We start from the raw sequence: 21,438 nt of genomic DNA, 5'->3' as shown, positions 1-21,438 counted from the left end.
AAAAACAAAAAAAAAACAATATCTTAACATTTGCCTCACTTTCTTCAACTAAAGAAAAATGATAGCGCCATGTGACATTCTTCTAGAAAATTAAAAAAAGAAAAAAAAAGGATCTGCCTTTTATAACTTGACTGGGGCCCTCATAACTTATTAGTTAGAAAGCTCTGACCTCATGCCTTCTGTTTTCTTTGTTTTATATTCCGTTTTGCTCAGCTTTCGGGGGCACTGTTTTATTCCCTTTACATATTCTGGATTTGGGGTTTGTCTCGTTCCCACCATTCACATTTTCTTTGCTGATTCTGAATGTAGCTTTGGAGGAGCATGGATAAAATAAAAGAGTGCAGAGCTTGAGGATGAGGACATGCCGCCCTGCAGCCCGTCATGTGCTCTACTTCTGATTTACCAACTGCAGAGATGAGCAGTGTATCCTTTTTTTCATCTAAGACAAGTAATACTTTCTTCCATGGAAAAAGCAGTAGTTCAATCTTAAAAAGAAATTAGGTCCTTTAGAAGAATTGAAGCACTAAGGCAAACTAAATCAAATTTTGTTACCATTTTGTCCAGCATTGTTATTTGTTCATGGTAAACAGGAGAGTAGTAATTTGAAAGCATGTGTTAGATCATATTTATGTAGTAGAATTATAGACATACAGAATTTATAAGATACAAGAAAGCTTTGAAGCTTCTGCAGATGTTTCAGATCCACTCAATTCAATGCCCTGGTTAATATTGAGATCATATGTAAATTTAATATGATGGGGAAATAATGGAGGAAGCCTCTGTTCTTCTACCTGAACGTAGAGCCTATCTTTTGGGAAATGACCAGTTTTGCATATTGGCCTCTCACTCTGGTGGCTTTCATTCTACATGTAGTAAAGAAACTGCCTATAATTGTTTTGGACCCTGTTGATCAATAGTTAGCAAATTTTAGCATATATCAGAATCAGTTTCAGAAGGCTTGTCACTCAAACTCCAATTCCTATTTCAAACTGCCTTTAAGATTTAAATGTTCATTCCTCATTTAGTATATCAAGACTGACTTAAATTTTCCCTACGCTAACTTCTTTTTCTAATTTCCCCATTTTGTTAATGCAACATCTTTTTTCCAATTCTCCAGGTTTAGAACTTTTAACTTCTCCATTTCCTTCATCCTTGTACTCCAATCTGTCAAGTACTTTTAACACTTCCTTCGTAATTTCTGTGATTCATTCCTTCTCCTTTTAACTATTACTACCAGAGTTCAAGCTCTCATCATGCCAGTACTAGATTACTGGAACTCTCTAATTGATTTTCCTACCACTAATTTTCTCTTCATTGCACTAGTTTACTCTGCTATTAAATTGTTCTTCTTACAGTACTGTTTTGATAATGAGATCCTCTTAGGAATTTAGGATGATTCCGTTTTTGCATATGAGAGCAAGCTTTAACTCTCATCTTGGCATGCAGTAGCCTTTGTAATTTGATCCTACCTCAGCTATCCAAACTATCTTTGCAGATCTATTTTTTCAGTCAGACAAGTCTTCCTGTACCTTGAAGACTTGGGAGAAACTGCTCAAGAACCTTACTTTTTCTCTCACCTGGCTCCTGGTTTCTTCTCAAGTAAGCTCAGAAGTTTGAAAAATCCATTTGACAGATGCCAATGGACTAGATCCTGTGGCTTTTTTTCTCCTGTCCAAATTCTGTCCCCTTTAAGGGTGAGCTTAAGATCCATCTCCTCGACAAATCCTGTAGGTCCTACTGGCTTTACCACACAATGTGGCCTTTGATACAATGTCATTTTGTACCACCATTTACTTTGTGAATATGTTATCTTCCCAATGAGACTGTACCACCTGAGTTGGACCTAACAGTTTTGGGAAGAAGATAGGTGCTCATCAAATACTTGCCAAGTAAGAGGCCATATTTCAGACCCATTCTGATGTACCTATGAGGGAAATCTCTGTGCATGCCCATCCAGCATTGCACTCAGTGGTCACATGAAGTGAGTCTCTGTTTCTTGACAGGGATCACTTGGGAGCCATTGGTCTGCCCTGTCACAAAGGGTTTGGGGGAAACTATTGCGGCTGTCATTTTAGGGAGAAAAATAGCTCCAGAAACAGGTCCGATAATGCCCAGGCAAGGAATCAACTTAGTAACAGACAGCAACTCTAGTAGTTAGGTATTTGGCTAGGAAAGGGGCTTAGCCTCTGAAGTATTTCAGGTAGGTGTTGGCTTAGTAATTACATATGCTGCTACTTTCTGAGTTAAACCTACCTAAAAACAAAAGTATGGCCTGATGACTGGGTAGTTACTCCTGTACCCTAAGAACTCATTTATAGGCATCTGCACAGAGGTACCCACCCGAACAAACATTAAGAAGCAGCAAAGGAAAGTGCCTGAAGCATAGTCACTGTGTCAACAGAAATATCAGATAAGGTGGTTTTATGGAGGGGGTGTGTGTGGTGGGAGGAAGAATTGATGCACCTGTGGCTGGTGATTAAGAAACTTGGTGCCACATTATATGGCACCATGAAGCCACTTTATGTCCCAGCCACCCCATGGTGGCTGATGTCATATAATTACCCATTTGCTAACTGGGCCAAGAGGAAATGTATTGGATGAAAGCCAGAGTAAGATAGTTATATCTTAGCTGAGCCATGTTCAGAACTATTCAGAACTTTTTGGATCTCCTTTTGTTTCCAGTGAAGCCATTGTCATTGTCAATCTAATAGTAGTTGACTTTTATAGGTGTCTTGCACTTTTTTTGTTTTGTTTTGTTTTGTTTTGTTTTGTTTCTAAGACGGAGTCTCTCTCTGTCGCCCAGGCTGGAGTGCAGTGGCACAATCTTGGCTCACTGCAACCTCTGCCTCGCAGGTTCAAGCGATTCTCCTGATTCTCCTGCCTCAGCCTCTTGAGTACCTGGGATTACAGGCACCTGCCACCATGCCTGGCTAATTTTTGTATTTTTAGTAGAGACAGGGTTTCACCGTGTTGGCCAGGTTGGTCTCGAGCATCCGACCTCAAGTGATCTGCCTGCCTCGGCCTCCCAAAGTACTGGGATTACAGGTGTGAGCCACCGCACGCAGCCAGGTGTCGTGCACTTTGGTGTACCCATTCCTAAGACAAATACATTCTCGTGTAAATGTATTCAAGTGAGTTCCCATGGCTCACACAAGCTGCCAAATTATGATATCTCCTCAAGCAGGGACAGAGTCCAGACAATTCCTTTTGGCTGAACTAGGACTAAACTTAATCCCAGACTGACTCAGCTTCTCTGTTAACATTGTTTGAAATTCTGATATCCCTCCAGAGGTTGTTTCTAAAGAGTGCTTAGTGTGAAGTACGAATCACAAAGAAATGGACCAAAATGGACCTTGGAGACCAAATATTTTCAATATTAATTTAGCACACATTTATTGACTGCCTTTTACGTTAGAGCATTGTGCTATGCGGGATTATAAAGAAACCCCTGCCCTCAATTTAGTAAGTAAGAGTATAGGCCAGGCATGGTGGCTCACACCTGTAATCTCAGCACTTTGGGAGGCCAAGACAGGAAGATCACTTGAGGCCAGAAGTTTAAGACCAGTCTGGGCAACATAGCAAGACCCCTATCTCTGTTTATTAAAAAAAGAAAAGAATATAAAGCAGAAGGTGAAAATTACCATATGTAGATACAAACAAGATGTTTGGGGCATTTCAGATGAAGAAGAAGAGATTCTTCATGGAAGAGGTAGCATATGAACTTGGCGTTGAAGGATATATAGGATTTTAATAAGTCACAGAACAGAAATAATAGGCATTCCAAGAGAATATGAGAGAATAGTGAGTAATCCAATTTATTTTGGACTAGTATGGTACATTGAGGAGAGAGGTGGGGATGAAACTGAAAAGGTAGAGAAGGGAAGAAACACATACTTCTGAGTGATTACTATGTGCAGGAACTGCTGGTACTTTAAATATGTTACTTCATTTTATTTCTGCAATGATCTTCTTGCGTGGTGTTTTTTGTTGTTTTTGTTTTGTTTCTTGTTTTTTTTAGGGACAAGGTCTTGCACAAGCTGGAGTGCAGTGGCACAGTCATAGCTTGCTGTAGCCTCGACCTCCTGGGCTCAAGCAATCCTGCAGCCTCAACCTCCTGAGTAGCTGGGATTACAGACATCTACTAGCGTGCACAGCTCATTTTTAAAACATTTTTTGTAGAGATGGGGGTCTTGCTATGTTTCCCAGGCTGGTCTTGAACTTGTGGACTCAAGTAATTTGCCCATTTTGGCCTCCCAAAGTCAGGGGATTAAAGCATGAGCCACCTGTGCCCAGCCTCCATTTTTAAAAGGAGACTTAGAGAGATTAGGTTACCCACAGCTTGGAAGTGATAGAGTTGAAATGCAAAACCAGTTGAAATTTAAAACCAACTTGTCTGATTCCAAAACCAGTACAGAGCACCGAGGCCTTGATGTGACAGGCTATGGAGTTTGAATTTAATTCAGAAGACAGTGGACAGCCACTGATAGTATTTGAACAGGGCAATGATAGGATCAGTGCTGTGTCTAGGAAGATTGTTTTTGAAATGACAGAGAGCTTTAGAATGGTGAGAGACTAAAGACTAGTTAGAAGTCTGTTGTAATGGTTCTGACTCCAGAGACATAGAAAAAGTAGATCTCCAAAGACAAGTGATGGCATAGTCTTTGCAATTACTAAGAGGAGGAATCATAATGACTGTGAGGTGCTCAGCCTGAGTCTCTAGGAAAATGGTGGTGCCGTTACCTGAAATAGGTAAGTTAAGAGAGGTTATTGGCTTAGGGTGGAGTGTAGGGAGAATGTGATATTTAGGTTTGGTATATTTAAGTTTGAGGTATCAGGAAGACTACAAAGAAATAATGTTTAACAAGCGTTTTGAAGTACAGAAGATTTGACTTCAGATACCAATTTGGGAGTCATAATTAAAGATACTGGAGTGAATAAGAACTTCAGAAGAGAGATAATAGAGATCAGAGAATACATCTTTAGGAAACATATATATTTAAACAAGAAAGAGAGGAAGAAAAGTAAGAGGAAGAGGCAGTAAGTGAGGACAATCAGATAAGTGGAAGAACTAGAATAGCATTATGTCATGAGCAACCCGTGAAGAGTCAAGAAGCGCGGATTCATTGGGTCAGAAGTAATTTAGGGCTCTTTGTCTTGCTGTAGTATCAGTCCCTTTCTTAAGAAACAACTGACACCGTTAAGTTCAAACACATTTATTTTTCTATGTCAACTCTGTTAGGGAGGAAATTCAGCAATGAAGAAAACTGTTTTCCTGTTAAAGATGTGTTTGGTGGTCACATTTTTCATTTAAGCTAGTGAGAGCTCTCAATTTTACTACCAGCAAAAGAAAGCAACATTTTAAAGTATTTCACTATGTCATCGGAGGTTTAGTTCCCAAGAAAGTTCTTGTTATGTCCGTGCTTCTGCCCTTTCACTCTGTGCTTCTTCCTGGGGTCTGTCAAGTCTCCCTTCATTAGATTTAGTGCCCGAAATCAATGCCCAGAAGTCAGGTCACAAGCCCAATATGCATTGCATTGTCTCTTCAAGCCTCAGTTACTTAATTTGTGAAATGAGTGGTATTAATAAAGAGAGTAAAATTGCTCATGAAGGATTATAAAGCACTTTGCTAATATAAAATGCAACATCAAAGCTGAATAATAATCTTAATTTAGGGTGAAGGGTTCCATTAGCAGAGTAAAAATAAAAAGGACAAAGGGTAGTGTTGCTTTGTACCTTGATAACAGTGTACAAATCAAAAGTGCTGCTATTGATCCTCATTGCCCTGTGAACTCTCAACCCAGGAATTTGGCTCCCCTCCCTAACTCTCTAAGTACTTCCCTTACCCACTCAGTGTGGTGATGGTACCTCCCTGAATCTTCTGACAGATGTGAACAGGAAATTCTATTCAGCAGAGCCAACTTGCTAACTGAGAAGATTCCTCTCTCACTCATCAGTGCTTTGATTATCTTTTTGTGTCCCTTACTATTTGTGCTTAGCAAGAAAAATAAAGAGGTTTGAACAATTAAGAAATAACAAAGAGCTCATAGTTCATAAAGAGCAAGTCAAAGGATGTCTGGAATATTTGAACATACAACTGCCTTTGGCATGAGGTGGCCTACATACGTTCTCAGAGGCAGGGTAGGCTGGAGAGCTGATCAAGCTGCTGGGAAGCTGAAACAAAGGCGGGGTGGTGGAATCAAATGTCTCTTTAACTGAAGTCTTTAAAACTCGGGCTTTAGCTGGGCACGGTAGCTCACACCTATAATCCCAGCACTTTGGGAGGTCAAGTCAGGTAGATCACTTGAGGTCAGGAGTTCGAGACCAGCCTGACCAACATGGTAAAACCTTGTCTCTACTAAAAGTACAAAAATTAGCCAGGCATGGTGGCACATGCCTGTAATCCCAGCTACTCAGGAGACTGAGGCAGGAGAATTGCTTGAATGCGGGAGGCAGAGGTTGCAGTGAGCTGAGATCACGCCATTGCACTCCAGCCTGGGCAACAGAAAAAAAAAAAAAAAAAAAAAAAAACCTCCAAAAAACCAAAAAACTTGGGCTTCAGCTGGATGCAGTGGCTTATGCTTATAGTCCTAGCCCTTTGGGAGGCTGAGGCAGGAGGATCACTTGAGGCCAGGATTTTGAGACCAGCCTGGGCAACACAAGGAGACCCTGTCTCTACCAAAAATAGAAATCAAAAACATTAGCCAGGCTTGGTGGTATGCTCCTGTATTCCCAGCCACTTGGGGTACTGAGGTGTGATCCTTCCAGGTTTGGGCCCGGGAGGTCGAGGCAGCAGTGAGCCATGATTACAGCACCACACTCCAGCCTGGGTGACGGAGTGAGACTCTGTCTCAAAAACAAACAAATAAACAAACAAAAAAAACTTGGGCTTCAGATACATCTGCTTTTCAAGGAATAAAGAACAGAGAAAAAAATGTAATTCATCTCTCATCCCACCAAAGGTAAGAAAAACCCACTCAGAAAAAAATATGGAATATTATCGGGAGTGAACTGCTTCTAAGTTTTCCCAGAACTTTTCTGTGCAGATCTCTGGGCCAAGTCCTCATAAAATTTTGGTAGGGTTGTGGAGGAGATCTAGGCATGATGGTGGAAAGTAAGAAGAGAACTCCGCCTTGTGATGAGGTCAAGATACTCTAAAGCTGACTTTGAAACTGAAACTTACAGGGAGTATGCAGAAAGTTTCTGAAGAGAAAGCAGAAATCTGAAAATAATCATATCCTGATAAAATGACAGGGCAACCATCAGATTTATTTTACTAAATAAATCCGTTTACTAAAACGGATGATTCAACATGCATTTTTCTTAACATCTACTGTATGCATGGCATGATGTAAGTGATGAATAAGACCTAGTCCCTGACTTCAAGGAGCTCAGATTCTACTTTGCAGGAAGGAGGAAAGAACTAATGTTTCATTGCCCTAAGAATCAGGCATTCTGCTGGAGGAAATAGGTAAGAGGGTGGGTCACAATGGAGCACTGACCTATAGTAAGAGGTAAGTTGTCATTTAAGAATTTTGAATAGATGGCTTTAGGGGAATATATGAGAGAAAGTATTTAGTTCTGGGGACTGAGGGCTGGTCAAAGGATTAGAGAAGGGCCCAATTTGGACTGGCATGTGGAGTCAAGGGCAAAAAGAAGTAGAGAGCTATAGGATCGGAGTTGTCACAGTCTTTGGCTCACGGGGGATAGGAGAGGTGCCATTTTTTTTTCTCTATAGAACCAAAGAAATAGGGAAACGTCCATGGGAAGAGAAAGGAAAAAGAATTTGTCAGAGAACCAAACTATCTTCCCATCATACGTTTTCTGTAAAAGACTTCTTAGGAGCTAAGACAGTGTTTTTCTGCTTTCATTCTCTTTAATGCCTAGAATTCTGCCATAAAAGGCTATTTATATATCTTACTTTTTAGCTCCTAGGAGCGCAAGAGATGCTACTATTGGGAATTTCTAAAATATTCAGAGGATGGAAATACTAGCTGGCACCAATGCTGAGATATCCAGGCACCATCCATAGAGACCCAGTGAAATGCTAAGCCCCAAATGGCAATCCCTCCCAGACTCTCCCAGAGCCATCTCACTTTTTCTTTTATCCCCTGCCTGGAAGGCTACACTGTGGGTGGGAATAAAAATCCACTCTCCTGTTGCATCTAGGCAGCTGCCAGCAGTCTGTTTGCCTAGTTCTTTGCTGGCAAATCATTAAACAGTCCCCCCAAAGCAGGCCTCTTCCCTAGGGCCACCCCATGGACAGAGATTCAGAGCTGTGGTCAAAGGGCTGTCAGCAGTCAGGCTGGAGCCCTTGGGCTATCTCCAACACAAGCCCTTCCTGGCTGTTGCCTCTTCTGAACAGAAACCTCCTTGGCCTAATATCAACCCCCCAATGGCTTCTAAGGAGAGACTGTGGGCATCTGAGTTGGCTGGTTTTTTGTCCTTTTCCTCCTGATGTAATTTCTGAGTGCAACTACCCCTGTGATCCCTTTATTGTTTCTTTATTGAACCCCAGGCCCATCCTCCACATTTTTCCCACTTTGCAATGTAAATACAATATTGTATGTTACTGCCTAGGAACTGGGGACTGGGACCAGCTGAGCAAGCTTCATAGCTTCATTCCATCCCCACTTACTTGGTGCCAACGCAAATCTGAGCATAGAAGATTTCATTGAGCCAGCCCATTTGGAGATAGTATCTGCCCTCAAAGGGCTTCTAAGCCCCAGGGCAAGCCAGTTGTGGAAGACAGCAGTATGGAGCAGAGTTTGCAGAACACCTTGAAATCCCTACAGCCTCTGAGCAGGTGACTAAGCCTGAAAGACCTGGAATATGTGTGAAGTAACCATGTTAATGAAGCTCTTTCACACCCTTGCACTGAAATCACCAAACTTAGCAATGCTCAAGTAGTTCTGCTGGTAGTCCAGATGGGCCTCTGGCTTATTTAAACAAATGATCTGGTTTCCTTAAGTTTCATTCTTTGGTGTTTTTCACAGGGACTGTCTGGCTTTAGTCTTTGGCCTTTTAAGCATTGAAATCGTAACCTAAATAATTACTCAAAAATAAACACTTATCTGCTTCTAGTAGGTTTTCAGATTCCTGCCATCTCTGGCATGAGTTTAGCTGGAACAGGAACAGCAAAATGAAATCATAAAGCAAACTGTGTCAAGGCTGTTTGCAAGTAACACATTGGGTTAGGTGTGAGAGTTCAGTTAACTACTTTGTTGTGGCAAGAGTTAAGACCATGCCTCAGAAGGGCCCTGGACAAAGCCTCTATAGACCTTATCCTGGGCATGTGGGAATTAGATATTACCCCTAGCAATACTTGCCATCTGTGTCAAGACTTCAGCCTTTCAGCAGAGGACTTCTTTGAATAAGACCTAGCTAAACAAGGGGCCTCAGTGGTACTCCCTATAAGATGGAGGTCAGTGAGGGTCACAAGATCTTTCCTGGGACAGTGATCAGAAGTCAGCTGACTTCCCAGGACCAATTAGTATGATTTTTGGATGGTTGAGCCCTGAGTTCCTCACCTGGTGGAGAAAAGGAGTCCAGAACACATGAATGGGTTATCTTTTAAGGTCTTGATCTTCATAGGCTTCAGAACTTGGTATTCTATTTCATGGCCTTGCTTCTAAAGATCCCTGATATAACTAAAATGATATTTGATGGGCTCCCTCTTCTTTGCTTCTAACTTCATGAGTAGCTTCCTAGTACCTTTGTAGCTAGAGGTCATTCTGACTGAGTCAGGACCAACCCTGTTTCTGTGTGAGAATATAATGATATAAAAGTTTTACTTCTTGGGTGGCTGGGATTTTTCCTCCTTCTCTCTGTCTGATTAGTGCCAAATAAACTTTCTTCTCTGATATCACTTTATTTCAAAAGCAGCTCAGATAATTAGCTCTTCTTCTCCTTACCTTCTTCCACTTCCTTAGGAGTGCACTCATGATCTGTGAATCACCATACAAAGATACTAGGCAGAGTGTGGGGTCAGGAAAACCCCACCATGGGGGCTGTTTTCATGTAAAGAAGTCCAGTTGCATCATGGAGCTCCAGCACAGTCTGAAATGAGGATAGGTGAATTTGGAAATTGAAGAACGGCGTCTGTAATGTGGGGTGAGGGAGTGAGGAAAATGGCAGTCTGGCTGAATGACCATTATTTGGGTCTGAGCTTCTATGACCTCTAATTTCAGGACACACCTTTCTCATCCTAAACCGAAACGTGTTCAACCATGGAAGTGTCTGAGCAGCGTCTGGGTCTGGCTTGCCTTGTTTTTTTTTTTTTTTTTTTTTTTTTTTTGAGACCGGAGTCTCGCTCTGTCGCCCAGGCTGGAGTGCAGTTGGCCGGATCTCAGCTCACTGCAAGCTCCGCCTCCCGGGTTCCGCATTCTACCTGCCTCAGCCTCCGAGTAGCCTGGGACTACAGACGCCCGCCCATCGCCCGGCTAGTTTTTTGTATTTTTAAGTAGAAAGCGGGGTTTTCACCGAGTTAGCCAGGATGGTCTTCGATCTCCTGACTCGTGATCGCCCGTCTCGGCTCCCAAAGTGCCTGGGATTAGCAGGCTTGAGGACACCGCACCCCGGCTGGCTGCCTTTGTTGTGGCTAGGAAAGGAGATGAGATAAACCCTAGAGGAGAGGAAGGAAGCCGAGGCTTGGAGGCAGAGCACAAGGAGCAGACAGATTCTGCTTCTGTCTTGTTAAGAATGATTCAGGTTTGAAAATTCTAGAAATGGGGACCCTGAAGCCTTCCACTGTGCTCCCAGGCATTACATTACAGTACTCACCTAACGTTTACCATGCCACAGAACACCTCCCCAGCGTGCATACCCGGAGGCAGTGTGGGGTTGAATTTAGGGGACCTCAACCTCCTTTAACTAGGTGTTAACTAGGTTAACTAACTTCAACTAGGTGGGCAATCTGTTACTTGAGTCTTGCTTTCTTCAGCTGTAAAAGACAAATTCTGAAGGTCCATTATGGGTGTGAACCAGGCTCAGCTGTTAGCAATTTACATCTCTTTTTATAAACTACATGGCAACTGGATTCAAATCAAGTTTTACTCATTCTTTCACCAAACACTAAGGGCCTATGATACGCAGAGCCCCAAACCAGAGTTTCAGTGAGCTCAGTTTGTCCCTCAGATTTTGCCACCCTGCTTCCTATTAGATTCTGGAACATCATTTCAGTTCTATCTTGTCAGCTCTCTTGCTCACCAGCACCCCTGTGTCCCCAGGGAGGTTTCCTGAATCAAGTGAGAAATCATGGAGGCCTCTTCATCCATCCCCTGCTAGTGTGCACTACCATCAGATGGTCCAAGGTTATGCTTCACCCTCCCCACCAACATTATTTTCTTTCGTAGCTTAAAAAAATTACACGAAGCAGGAATACACTTTTCTGGTAGAATAATTTTTTAAAAATAGATAGCATGCTTGTAATCCTAGCACTTTGGGAGGCCGAGGCAAGGAGGATCACTTGAGCCCAGGAGTCCGAGACCAGCTTGGGCAATATGGTGAAACCTTGTCTCTACAAAAAATACAAAAATTAGCCAGGCTGGTGAGGCATACCTGTAGTCCCAGCACCTCGGGAGGCTGAGACAGGAAGATTGCTAGAGCCCAGGAGGTTGAGGCTGCAATGAGCTGAGACTGTGCCACTGCATTCCAGCTTGGGTGACAGAGCAAGACCCTGTCTCAAAAATAGAGTAAAATAAAATAAATAGATAAAGAGAAACTCCTCTTGACAATTCCCCAGCCTCCCAACTTGATTCATGGAAAAACTCAGTCATCCCGAAGAGATAGTGACAAGTTTATATAAGGTTTTGAAAGAGGTCTTGAGGTTCCCAAATCTAAGCCCTGAACAATAACCATTAGGATCTAACCTGTAGATGTGAGCCTTGACTCCCTTCAATACAAGGCAAGGTGACTAAGCTGGGCCTCAGTGGTGGGCCTGTCCTGGTGCTGGGATTCGGAAGCAGCAACTTCAGGCCAACCTGTTTTTTTCCCACCCCCGTATCTGCAGGAGCTTTACTTTATGATGCCAGTGTGTCCTCCTACCTAAGATAAAAGTTCAGGTAATGGAGGTTGCGCAGGAAAGGATGATTGTAAAATCTGAAAAGAGGAAATGGGGAGAATGATGCCTTTGATGCCTGGCCAATGTTCTTGATTACAAAGGCAAAATTGTAGCAAGCAGTAAAGTTACCTGTCCAAGGCCTAGTTGAAGGTCTGTACGTGGAATCAGAGAACTAAGAGAAGATTGCAGCAGAGGTCGGTGGCAGGGAGGGGGAGGAGAGTGCCCGGGAAACATGAGACAGTAAAGAATTGCTTGCAGAAGCACACACCCAAAGAGGAGGAGATGCCATGGATAAAGGGAGACCAGCATTAAGTTCCAGGCCCAGTTGAGCCCTGAAATGCCCTTTGTGAGGAGGTAATGAGATCACATGGCTTCCTTCATGGGAAGGAGGCAGGCTGAGAACTGGAAGAGCTTGTTCAGTGGGGTTTGGAGGTCTGAGAACAGGAGGGAAGTGACTGTGGATAATGAGCTGTCCCAGACTGTACCTTGCCGAACACTGGCATTTAGAGGCACTGTTGATTACCAAAGAAGGGGGAAGTTCAGAAAAGGCCTTGTCCCTTCCAGGAATAAGAAGGAACTTTATTATTATAGATGCAGTAATAAAAACAGCTGCCATTAAGTGAGCACTTACTAAGCATCAGGCTTTGTGCTAGGCACTTACATCCATTATCTCCTGTCTACACGAAGCATTTTTGTTCCCATTCCAAAGATGAGCAATATGAGGCTCAGAAAGATTAACATGCCCAAGGTCACACAGGTAAATTATGGGGTCAGAATTTGAACCCTAGGTCTGTCTTGGGAGGGAGGGGAAAAAATCAGAACAAATAAGGAGGACAGAGGGAGAATAGACTCAGGAATATGAAATACAACATACACCACCAAAGGACAGTTCGCGTATCTTTACACAGAGGGTATAAAATGTGTATGCAAAGCTGAATTCTGAGTCAGAATGACCTAACTCATGCTTGAAAGCAAGTGCCTCTTAATTTGCCCCTCATGGCAGCCTGTGAGACAGGGGTGTCCTAACTCCTGGTCTTTGAGGAAGTCAAATTCACCAAGTTCCTCTGAGCCCTCTACAACCACACCCTTCTCAAATCAGGCAAGCTCATTTCTCTTGACCCCCTGGTGTCACTGAGGGGACAGGTGGCCCAGTGTAGAAATCATGTTTGCATCTTCGTGATTAGGAGACCTTGCATTCCAAGGAGACAAATGTATTTGCATCTATTTTCTCAAGAACCCGCCTCCTGGCTAAAAATTCCTTGGAGGAAGGGCAAAGACAGCCCCTGTGTTATACCCAAGGAATGCCGATGCTGTCTTTCTTGCTAGGTGCTGAACTGAGTCCTAGTTCAAATGGCTATTATTTGTTTTTAATTTGAGAATACTTAAACAGCTGTCATTGTAAAAGAGTCAAACCATACAAAAATATAATGAGTGTGATTGTCATGCCACAGATATGATTGTACTAGAAAGATCATGTTACTTTATTTTCTTTTTATCAAATCTAACACCAAGGTCCTATCCCATTAGCTGTGTAGACATTTGTTTTCAGAGGCACTTCTCCTCCCAGAGTAGAACAAAAGTCCCAGAGTTTTAAGAAAACCAAGATATCCAAGAGACCCTTCTGACATTTATCCATGCTGGCCACCACAGATACGTTCCTTGTCCAAACACAGGCGTTCCCTTGAAATCCACACAGGCACATCATCTCTCCCAGGGCCCAGCCTCCTGGGGTCTAGTACTCAGTCCTTCTCCAGGGACCCACTGCTTCTGGGGCACAGGCTGCAGCTTCCCACTACTCAGCCTGGCTCCAGACCCCTCACACTGGCTCCAGACCCCTTACACTGGCTCCAGACCCCTTACACTGGCTCCAGACCCCTCCTTCCTGCCCTCCCGGTTCTGAGACTTTGACCCCTCCCTTCACCACAGGCCCTTCTGCCTTCAGGACACTCACACTTCCTCAGTGAGTTCAGTTTTTCTGCAAAAGCCAGGAAGGGAGGAATTTAAACAACATTTGCTTTTGGCAAATGCCCCTGAGGCAAGGAAATAGAAGGTGAAGCCATCTCCTTGGAAGGGAAGGAGGGAAAAGACATGGAACAAAATATAAATAGCTGTCGTTCCTTTTGATTCTACAACAGCAAAAAACAAAACTCAAATCTCATGTATTATCCTGTGATCAAAGTATTCAAAGCAAAACACCAAAGTCCCTCTTTACTACCCCCTCTCAAATTCCTCTCCCAGAGCAACCATTATCAGGATTTGAGTGTACTCTGTCTTGTCTTCATAGTTAGCTATCGTCAATTATCTGGTTGTAGACTTTCAACATTTAATCAACAAATATTGAGTGCCCACAAAGTAACAGGCAGTGGGGGGCAGGCTAGACTCAGTCATCATCTGGAGAAGAGAGGGAAGTAAGCTGACAATTACAATGCCGTGGGGTAAGTGTGTGATTAGGGAAATGCCGGACAGAGCAGCAAGTGTCAAAGGTGTTTAGGGAAATGAAACAAGTTATTATTTCTGGAACATAGGTCACAAGGCGGGAAGAGATATAGGAAGGGAACGTTAAGCCATGCGGCAGGGCCCAGACCAGGCAGAGCCTTTTAAGCTATGTTTAAGAGTACAGACTTTATATCAGGAGCTATGAGGAGCCTTGTAAGAGCTGTAAGTAGAAGAGTAACATGCTCAAGTTAGCATTTTAGACCACTTTGGCTGCAATATAGAGAACTGATTGGGATGAAGTGACCCAAGGGAGTAGGTTATGTCAGTAAATAGGGTTGGCAGTGATGGTTGCCTGGATTAGAATAGCGATAGTAAGAATGGAAGAAAGAATAAAATAAGACAAATATTTAGGAGGTAGAATTGTTAGAATTTGGTGATTGATTGGATATTGGTGGTTGCATTCCTTAAGACAGCAAACACTGGAGGAGCAGTTTTGAGGATAGAATGATTTCAGTCTTGAACATGCCGAGTTTGAGGTATTCTATTTAAGATTATTAAGGTAGAAACGTCCAGGGGGCTGTTAGACTTAAGGGTCTGGAACTTAAGAGAAGACCAAGACATATGTAATCACTGACCTCTGTGTGGGCACTGTGGCCATGGGATTGGCTGCAGTCACCCAGAGAAGGCATCAAGAGTGAAAAGAGGTGGCCGGGTGCGGTGGCTCATGCCTGTAATCCTAGCACTTTAGGAGGCCAAGGTGGGCAGACCATGAGGTCAGGAGTTCAAGACCAACCTAGCCAATATAATGAAACCCCATCTCTACTAAAAATACAAAAATCAGCCAGACATGGTGGCAGGCACCTGTAGTCCCAGCTACTTGGGAGGCTGAGGCAGGAAAATCACTTGAACCTAGGAGGTGGAGGTTGCAGTGAGATGAGATTGCGCCACTGCACTCCAGCCTGGGCGACACAGCGAGACTCTGTCTCAAAAAAAAAGAAGAGTGAAAAGAGAAGAGGGTCCAAGAATCCCAGAGGTCACCACCAACATTTTAGGGACTTGTATTTGGGCCCTTATGCTTTAGTAAGATAAATTTTCTTAGTAAATGAGTTCAGGGAAAGTATCATGTTTTCAAAATAAAATGTAAATTGTTCTTAAATTTTTTTTAACCTTATCCTACTACTACTTTCCTTTTTTTTTCTAATCTCTACCACTTACTAGCTGTGTAATCTTGGGCATGTTATTTAACCTTTTAGTGCCTCAGTTTCCTCATCTTTCAAACGGGGACAATAAAAATCTCTACCTGATACTGTTGTTATGAGGATGAAAAGAGCTAATATGAAAAAGTGCAAAGAACAATCACTGGCTCACAGTATTTACCCAATAAATATCAACTGTACCGCCCTCATCCTGACTATCATTAGCATGGAGATGGATGGAGGGTTGATGCTGTGTTCATTTGGAGCGCCATGGCTCCAACAATGGAGTCAGACAGAGTTGAGTTCAAATCTTACATGACCTTGATTTCTCCCAGCCTCAAGCTTCTCTTCAAGTGGCTGTGATAGGGGTAGTGGGGAGGTGGAGATGGTTAATGGGTTTAAAAAAAAAAGTTACAACGAATGAATAAGGCCTAGTATTTGATAGTACAACAGGGTGACTATAGTCAACAATAATTTTATTGTACATTTAAAACTAACTAAAAGACTGTAATTGAATTGTCTGTAATACAAAGGATTAATGCTTGAGGAGATGGATATTCTGTTCTCCATGATGTGATTAGTACCCATTGCATGGCTGTATCAAAACATCTCATGTATCCCATAAATATATACACCTACTATGTGCTCATAAAAATTAAATAATTGTTTTTAAAAATGGCTATAACACCTACCTTATAGTGAAATAATGTCTAAACGCCCTGGCACACAAGAGGCCTTTACTGATGGTTAATTTCCTTCCATTCCTTCTTCCGTAGTTGTCAGTTCAGAACCAGGCAAGTTTGGTGACTCACACCAGGTCTTTTTTCCCTTCCACCTTGTCAGAGGTGTCCTACAATGCAGCACTGAGCTGTAGATGCTGGTTCCCTGTTAAAACCTGGGGAAGAGTACTGGTTAAATATCTGCAGACACACTGGAGGAGCTTCTCCAAAATGACTTTCCTCTCCCAGGTGGCCCTCTGGTCAGTGAGCGGCATCTTGGAGAAGGCTGGACCATGTGGGGAGGGTGGAGGAGCAACAAAGCAGAGCCTTCTCAGGCTGCGATTTGTCCTTCCTCAGGGAAGGCCTCCATCTTCTGCTCTGGTGGAGCAGCTGCCTTCGGACTCCCCACCACACCAGACTGTCCTCCACAGTCTTCAGAGAAATTGGTCTCCAGTGCAAATCTGTGGTCCCAGCTCTGTGGCCTGACTCTTGCAGATCCTTCCAGCCTCATGTCCTGCCTTCGTTTTCATGCCAGACCTCACTGCCCACAGTCTACCTCAGCCTCATGCCAGGCCTCCGTTCCTTGGTGCAGTGGCTTCCTCTGCCAGGAATGTGCCTCCCCAACCCTGCTCCCTTTCGTTGGTCCCTGAGGTGAACACATACCTAGTTAGCCTTTCAAGGTAGCTCTCCAGTCACCTCTTGTGAAAACTGCTCTGCTTCCCATATGTATTGTTAGCTGCCCCCCTTTGTGCCCTCCCATAGGCCCTTGTGTTATAACATCATAATGTGGTTGCATGCTTGTCTTTTGAGCTGCTTTAAGGCAGGGAGCCTCTCTTACTCATCATTAGCTCCTCACTGCATTGGATAGAGCCTGACACCAAGGGGGCCTTCCGTGTTGGCAGAACAAAGAAATGAATGGACGCATGGACAGATGGAGAGACTAATGCAGCTTGTTGAGACAGGGGCTACAGCTTCACTGATGTAAGAACAACTCCACCCTCATGCCCCAGCCTTCTTCTGGGGGCAGGGGCACATAATAACCTTTCTTCCACACTAAACCTTGCTCACTACCAGACTAGTAGGCCTTAAACTCTGGGAGCAAGTATGGAAATCCCTCCTATTTCAACACCCACTGCCCAGAGATTTTGATTCAAAGCAAGGTAGTACATATTTATTGAGAACCTACTATGTTCAAGGGACCATGGTCAGAGGAAATAGCCTGACAGTGCTTTCAGAAAGTGCACTTTTAAATCCATCATTGACATTATCTTCATAAACATCTTTATAAATTCAAGATTCTCTGTGGTTCCTCTGACGGTTCTTTCTGGAAGTCCTTCAGACTTCAACAGTAGTAGAGGGGGAAGTGTGGGCAGTTCTCTAATAAGAAATCTCTTTCTTGCCAGGATACGTGGGGTTTCTACTATATAGGAGGCCCTGGCCCATAGGATTATTCAGGGCCAAATAAGTCATACTTTGTTCTCATCGCACTCTGACATTTTGTTTAGGGAAAATTAGATTCGAATGGGTGTACGAATCGCCATGAATGAAAAGAGACAGTAAGGCAGTCCCATCCCTTTGATGTGGAGAGCCTCAGATTTCTGTCAGCACATTCTCCTTTGTTCAGCACCAGCTGGGCTCAGAGGCACAGGGTCTTGGACAGGATCTGCCATACCCTTAGAGCAGATGGGCTGGGCTGGCTCCACCTCCATGGCATCATTCCTGGGACCAGAGTGAGCTGTCAAGGCTTATGTCTTAGCCAAGCCTCATTGCAAGATAGTCTCACCTCTCTGTCAACACCATGCTTGATCCCAGGATGGGCACAGGGCAGAGGCAAAAAAGGGACTAGTGAGAGAAGCAAGGCAGCACCGAGTGAGAAGACCCAGCCTCCTGAGAAATGGGAATCTACAGGGCAACAGTTGCCCGGGGGCATCCCGAGGAGGGCAGGAGGCACCAGCAGCACCCAGGACTGTCCATGGGGATTCTGAAAGCACTGATACAGGGACACATGGATATTCTCTTAGCCTGGGGCTTGGGGAGCAGGTAGGAGGATCAGGAGGTAGAGAGTCTGGGGCCAGGAGAGGAGCCCTCTGCATCTGGCTAGTTTAGAAAAGTAGGATTGTTGGAGTTGAAGGTTGTTAGAGTTGCTTTGCAGCAAGCTCTTCATTTAGGCCCCCTCTGGGACACCCTCTCCCTCCTGTCTGCCTCCACTACCTGTGTCCTTGGCCCCACCATCTCTGAAGTGACAAACAGTGGTCACTAGCTTACTATGAGGCAATCCAATCATAAGGCATACTCTTTTATGGCACCAAGACACTTGCCTGGTACCTCCCTAGAACAATGGAGAGGTGTGTGGCTCTCACAGCTCACTCCTGCTGCCTAAAGCCTCCCTAACCCAAATCTGTCTCTCTCTGCAGTCCCACCCCCTGTACCTGTGCAATGCCAGTGATGACGACAATCTGGAGCCTGGATTCATCAGCATCGTCAAGCTGGAGAGTCCTCGACGGGCCCCCCGCCCCTGCCTGTCACTGGCCAGCAAGGTAGACTCATACTTCGCCCTACACACACCCAGAACTTCACCCAGCTCTGGGCTGTGAGAAGACCCTGTGCTCTCTTGTTCCCATGTTTCCTAAGAGTGATGTACCTGATTCCCTTGGGTTTCCCTAACCCATGACTGGTCTGAGAGAAGTGGAAATTCATACCTCTGTTCTTTCTCCTCTGACTAGCACCAGCAGGACTTTTTGACCTTCATCCCAGCATGTTCCCCATCCCACCTCCTTCCCATCACTTGGGAGTTCCTGAGTCCCTTCCCCTGCTCTGCACCAGAGCAAAGAAGGGGTCAATTGAAGGGATTTCTTCTTTTAGAAATATACACCAAGCATGTGCAAGAACAGCAGAAATAGAAATCGTTGCCCCACCCTTAAAAAGTTAACAATTTTCCCCTGAGATTGCAAACTGGTGGCCCATAAGCTGGGTTTGGCTTGCAGACACGTTGTGTTTAACCCTCACAGTGACTTTTCAATGTGTAACTTAATTGCCACATTTAAAAATTAAAAATGTTTATATAAAAGCTCAGATTTTCGCCAGGCGCGGTGACTCACGGCTATAATCCCAGCACTTTAGGAGGCTGAGGCGGGCGAATCACAAGGTCAGGAGATCGAGACCATCCTGGCTAATACAGTGGAACTCCGTCTCTACTAAAAATACAAAAAATTAGTCAGGCGTGTTGGCAGGAACCTGTAGTCCCAGCTACTGGGGAGGCTGAGGCAGGAGAATGGCGTGAGCCCGGGAAGTGGAGCTTGCAGTGAGCAGAGATCGCACCACTGTACTCCAGCCTGGACAACAGAGCGGGACTTCCTCTCAAAGAAAAAAAAAAAAACCCCTCAGATTTTCAGTTTCTCTAGAAGAAAGCTGCAAAGTACATTGCTGCAGGCCATGGTTGATAGGAGCTGGGCTGGGGCTGCCCCTTTTCCACTGCTGTGGGCCTTCTCTTTTGCTATGCTCCACCCTGGTCTGCTACCTCACAGGACCTTTAGACCTTTGCCTGTGACTCCTGCTTTAATAATAGCAGTTACTGTTTTCTGTGTGCTCACAATGTGCCATGTGGACATGGGACAGATTCTTTGTATGTATGATCTCATTCACTTTTCAGAACAATCAGGAAAGGTAGGCATTATTATTCTCAATTTGACGTATGAGACAAGTGAAGATCAGAAAAGTCAAGTAACTTGCTGGATGACACAGTTAGGAAGGGATGGAGCTGAACTTTGAATCCAACCCTGTCTGTTTCTCAAAACTAGGCTTAATCTATCTGTGACCTCCCTTCTAGCTAGAAAACTGAACATATGTGTGGAGTGTAGTTAGATTATGTGTGGCACACATGGGTATGCCCGCAAGGGTGGTAAGAGAGGAGAGTGACACTCTCGGCCTTTGTGCTAGCTTGTTGTCCCAGGCCCAGATCCCTTGTGGGTATCCTGGTTCTCCTGGGGGCAAGGAAACAGCCTGGATTCTTACCTCATCCCATGGAAGGCAGGGATGTGGGCAGGATTCTGAATGTGGGTGAAGATATTCACCTGGCCTGGCCATGCTGACAAGGAAGGGGACTCCAGAGGTGGTGGGAAGCAGGGGGTCAGGATGCACTTGGAGGAGCTGGGGAATGTGGCATCTCTGCAAGGCTGTGAGCCTTCATGGCAGCAGAGTTGTTAGGCTGCAGCCTCCTGCCCTACTTCTGGATGTTTCATTTCTCTTAACTTACAAAATATGAGCAAATGGCACTCATTTATTCATTTGGTAAACAAGTTCCCAGTGCCTGTACTACATTACATAGTGAGTGTGTGTGTGTGTGTGTGTGTGTGTGTGTGTATGGTGGAGGGGGGAAGAAGGGTTCCAAGAAGCTTTGCTGCTATTGGTGGGAGCTGGGCTGGGGCTACCCCCTTTCCACAGCTGTGGGCCTTCTCTTTTGCCTGCTGTGCCCTGGCCTGCTACCTCCCAGGACCTCTAGACCTTTGCCTGTGAGTCTTTGAGCTACCTCCAATATTTCAGAGGTTCCACGGGCCTACCTCAAATACTTGGTTTTGTTTTGGCGGGAATTCTATTAGTTCAACATGTTAATACAAGTTATCTCATAAGAAAACAAATTGTAAGTAATAAATGTAGTTAGTTTGGAGGAATATCTGTTCTTTTGAGACAGAGTCTTGCTCTGTTGCCCAGGCTGGATTGCAGTGGCTCCATCTCAGCTCACTGCAACCTCCGCCTCCCAGGTTCAAGTGATTCTCCTGCCTGAGCCTCCCGAATAGCTAGGATTTCAGTTGTGTGCCACCATGCCTGGGTAATTTTTTTTTTTTTTTTTTTTTTTTTTGAGACAGAGTCTCGCTCTGTCGCCCAGGCTGGAGTGCAGTGGCGCGGTCTCGGCTCATTGCAACCTCCACCTCCAGGGTTCAAGCAGTTCTCTACCTCAGCCTCCCAAGTAGCTGGGATTACAGGTGCCTGCCACCACACCCAGCTAAGTTTTATATTTTAGCAGAGACGGAGT

General features: G+C 44.3%; 1 protein-coding gene across 2 annotated transcripts in view; it reads left to right on the top strand.

Moving 5' to 3' along the window:
* The window catches only part of RNF43 (ring finger protein 43), a 65,702-nt gene that overhangs the window by 29,122 nt on the left and 15,142 nt on the right, over nt 1-21,438 (top strand). For both annotated transcript variants that reach the window (XM_017861593.1, XM_017861592.1), the window contains one exon: nt 18,824-18,946. In XM_017861593.1, the coding sequence (XP_017717082.1) occupies nt 18,824-18,946 (123 nt within the window). The remainder of the gene's footprint in view (nt 1-18,823; nt 18,947-21,438) is intronic.

Source organism: Rhinopithecus bieti, unplaced genomic scaffold (genome assembly GCF_001698545.2).
Source record: "Rhinopithecus bieti isolate Rb0 unplaced genomic scaffold, ASM169854v2 scaffold_57210, whole genome shotgun sequence".
NCBI lineage: Eukaryota > Metazoa > Chordata > Mammalia > Primates > Cercopithecidae > Rhinopithecus > Rhinopithecus bieti.
Note: the sequence above shows the minus strand (reverse complement) of the source record. Positions and strands in the feature narration are given on the sequence as shown.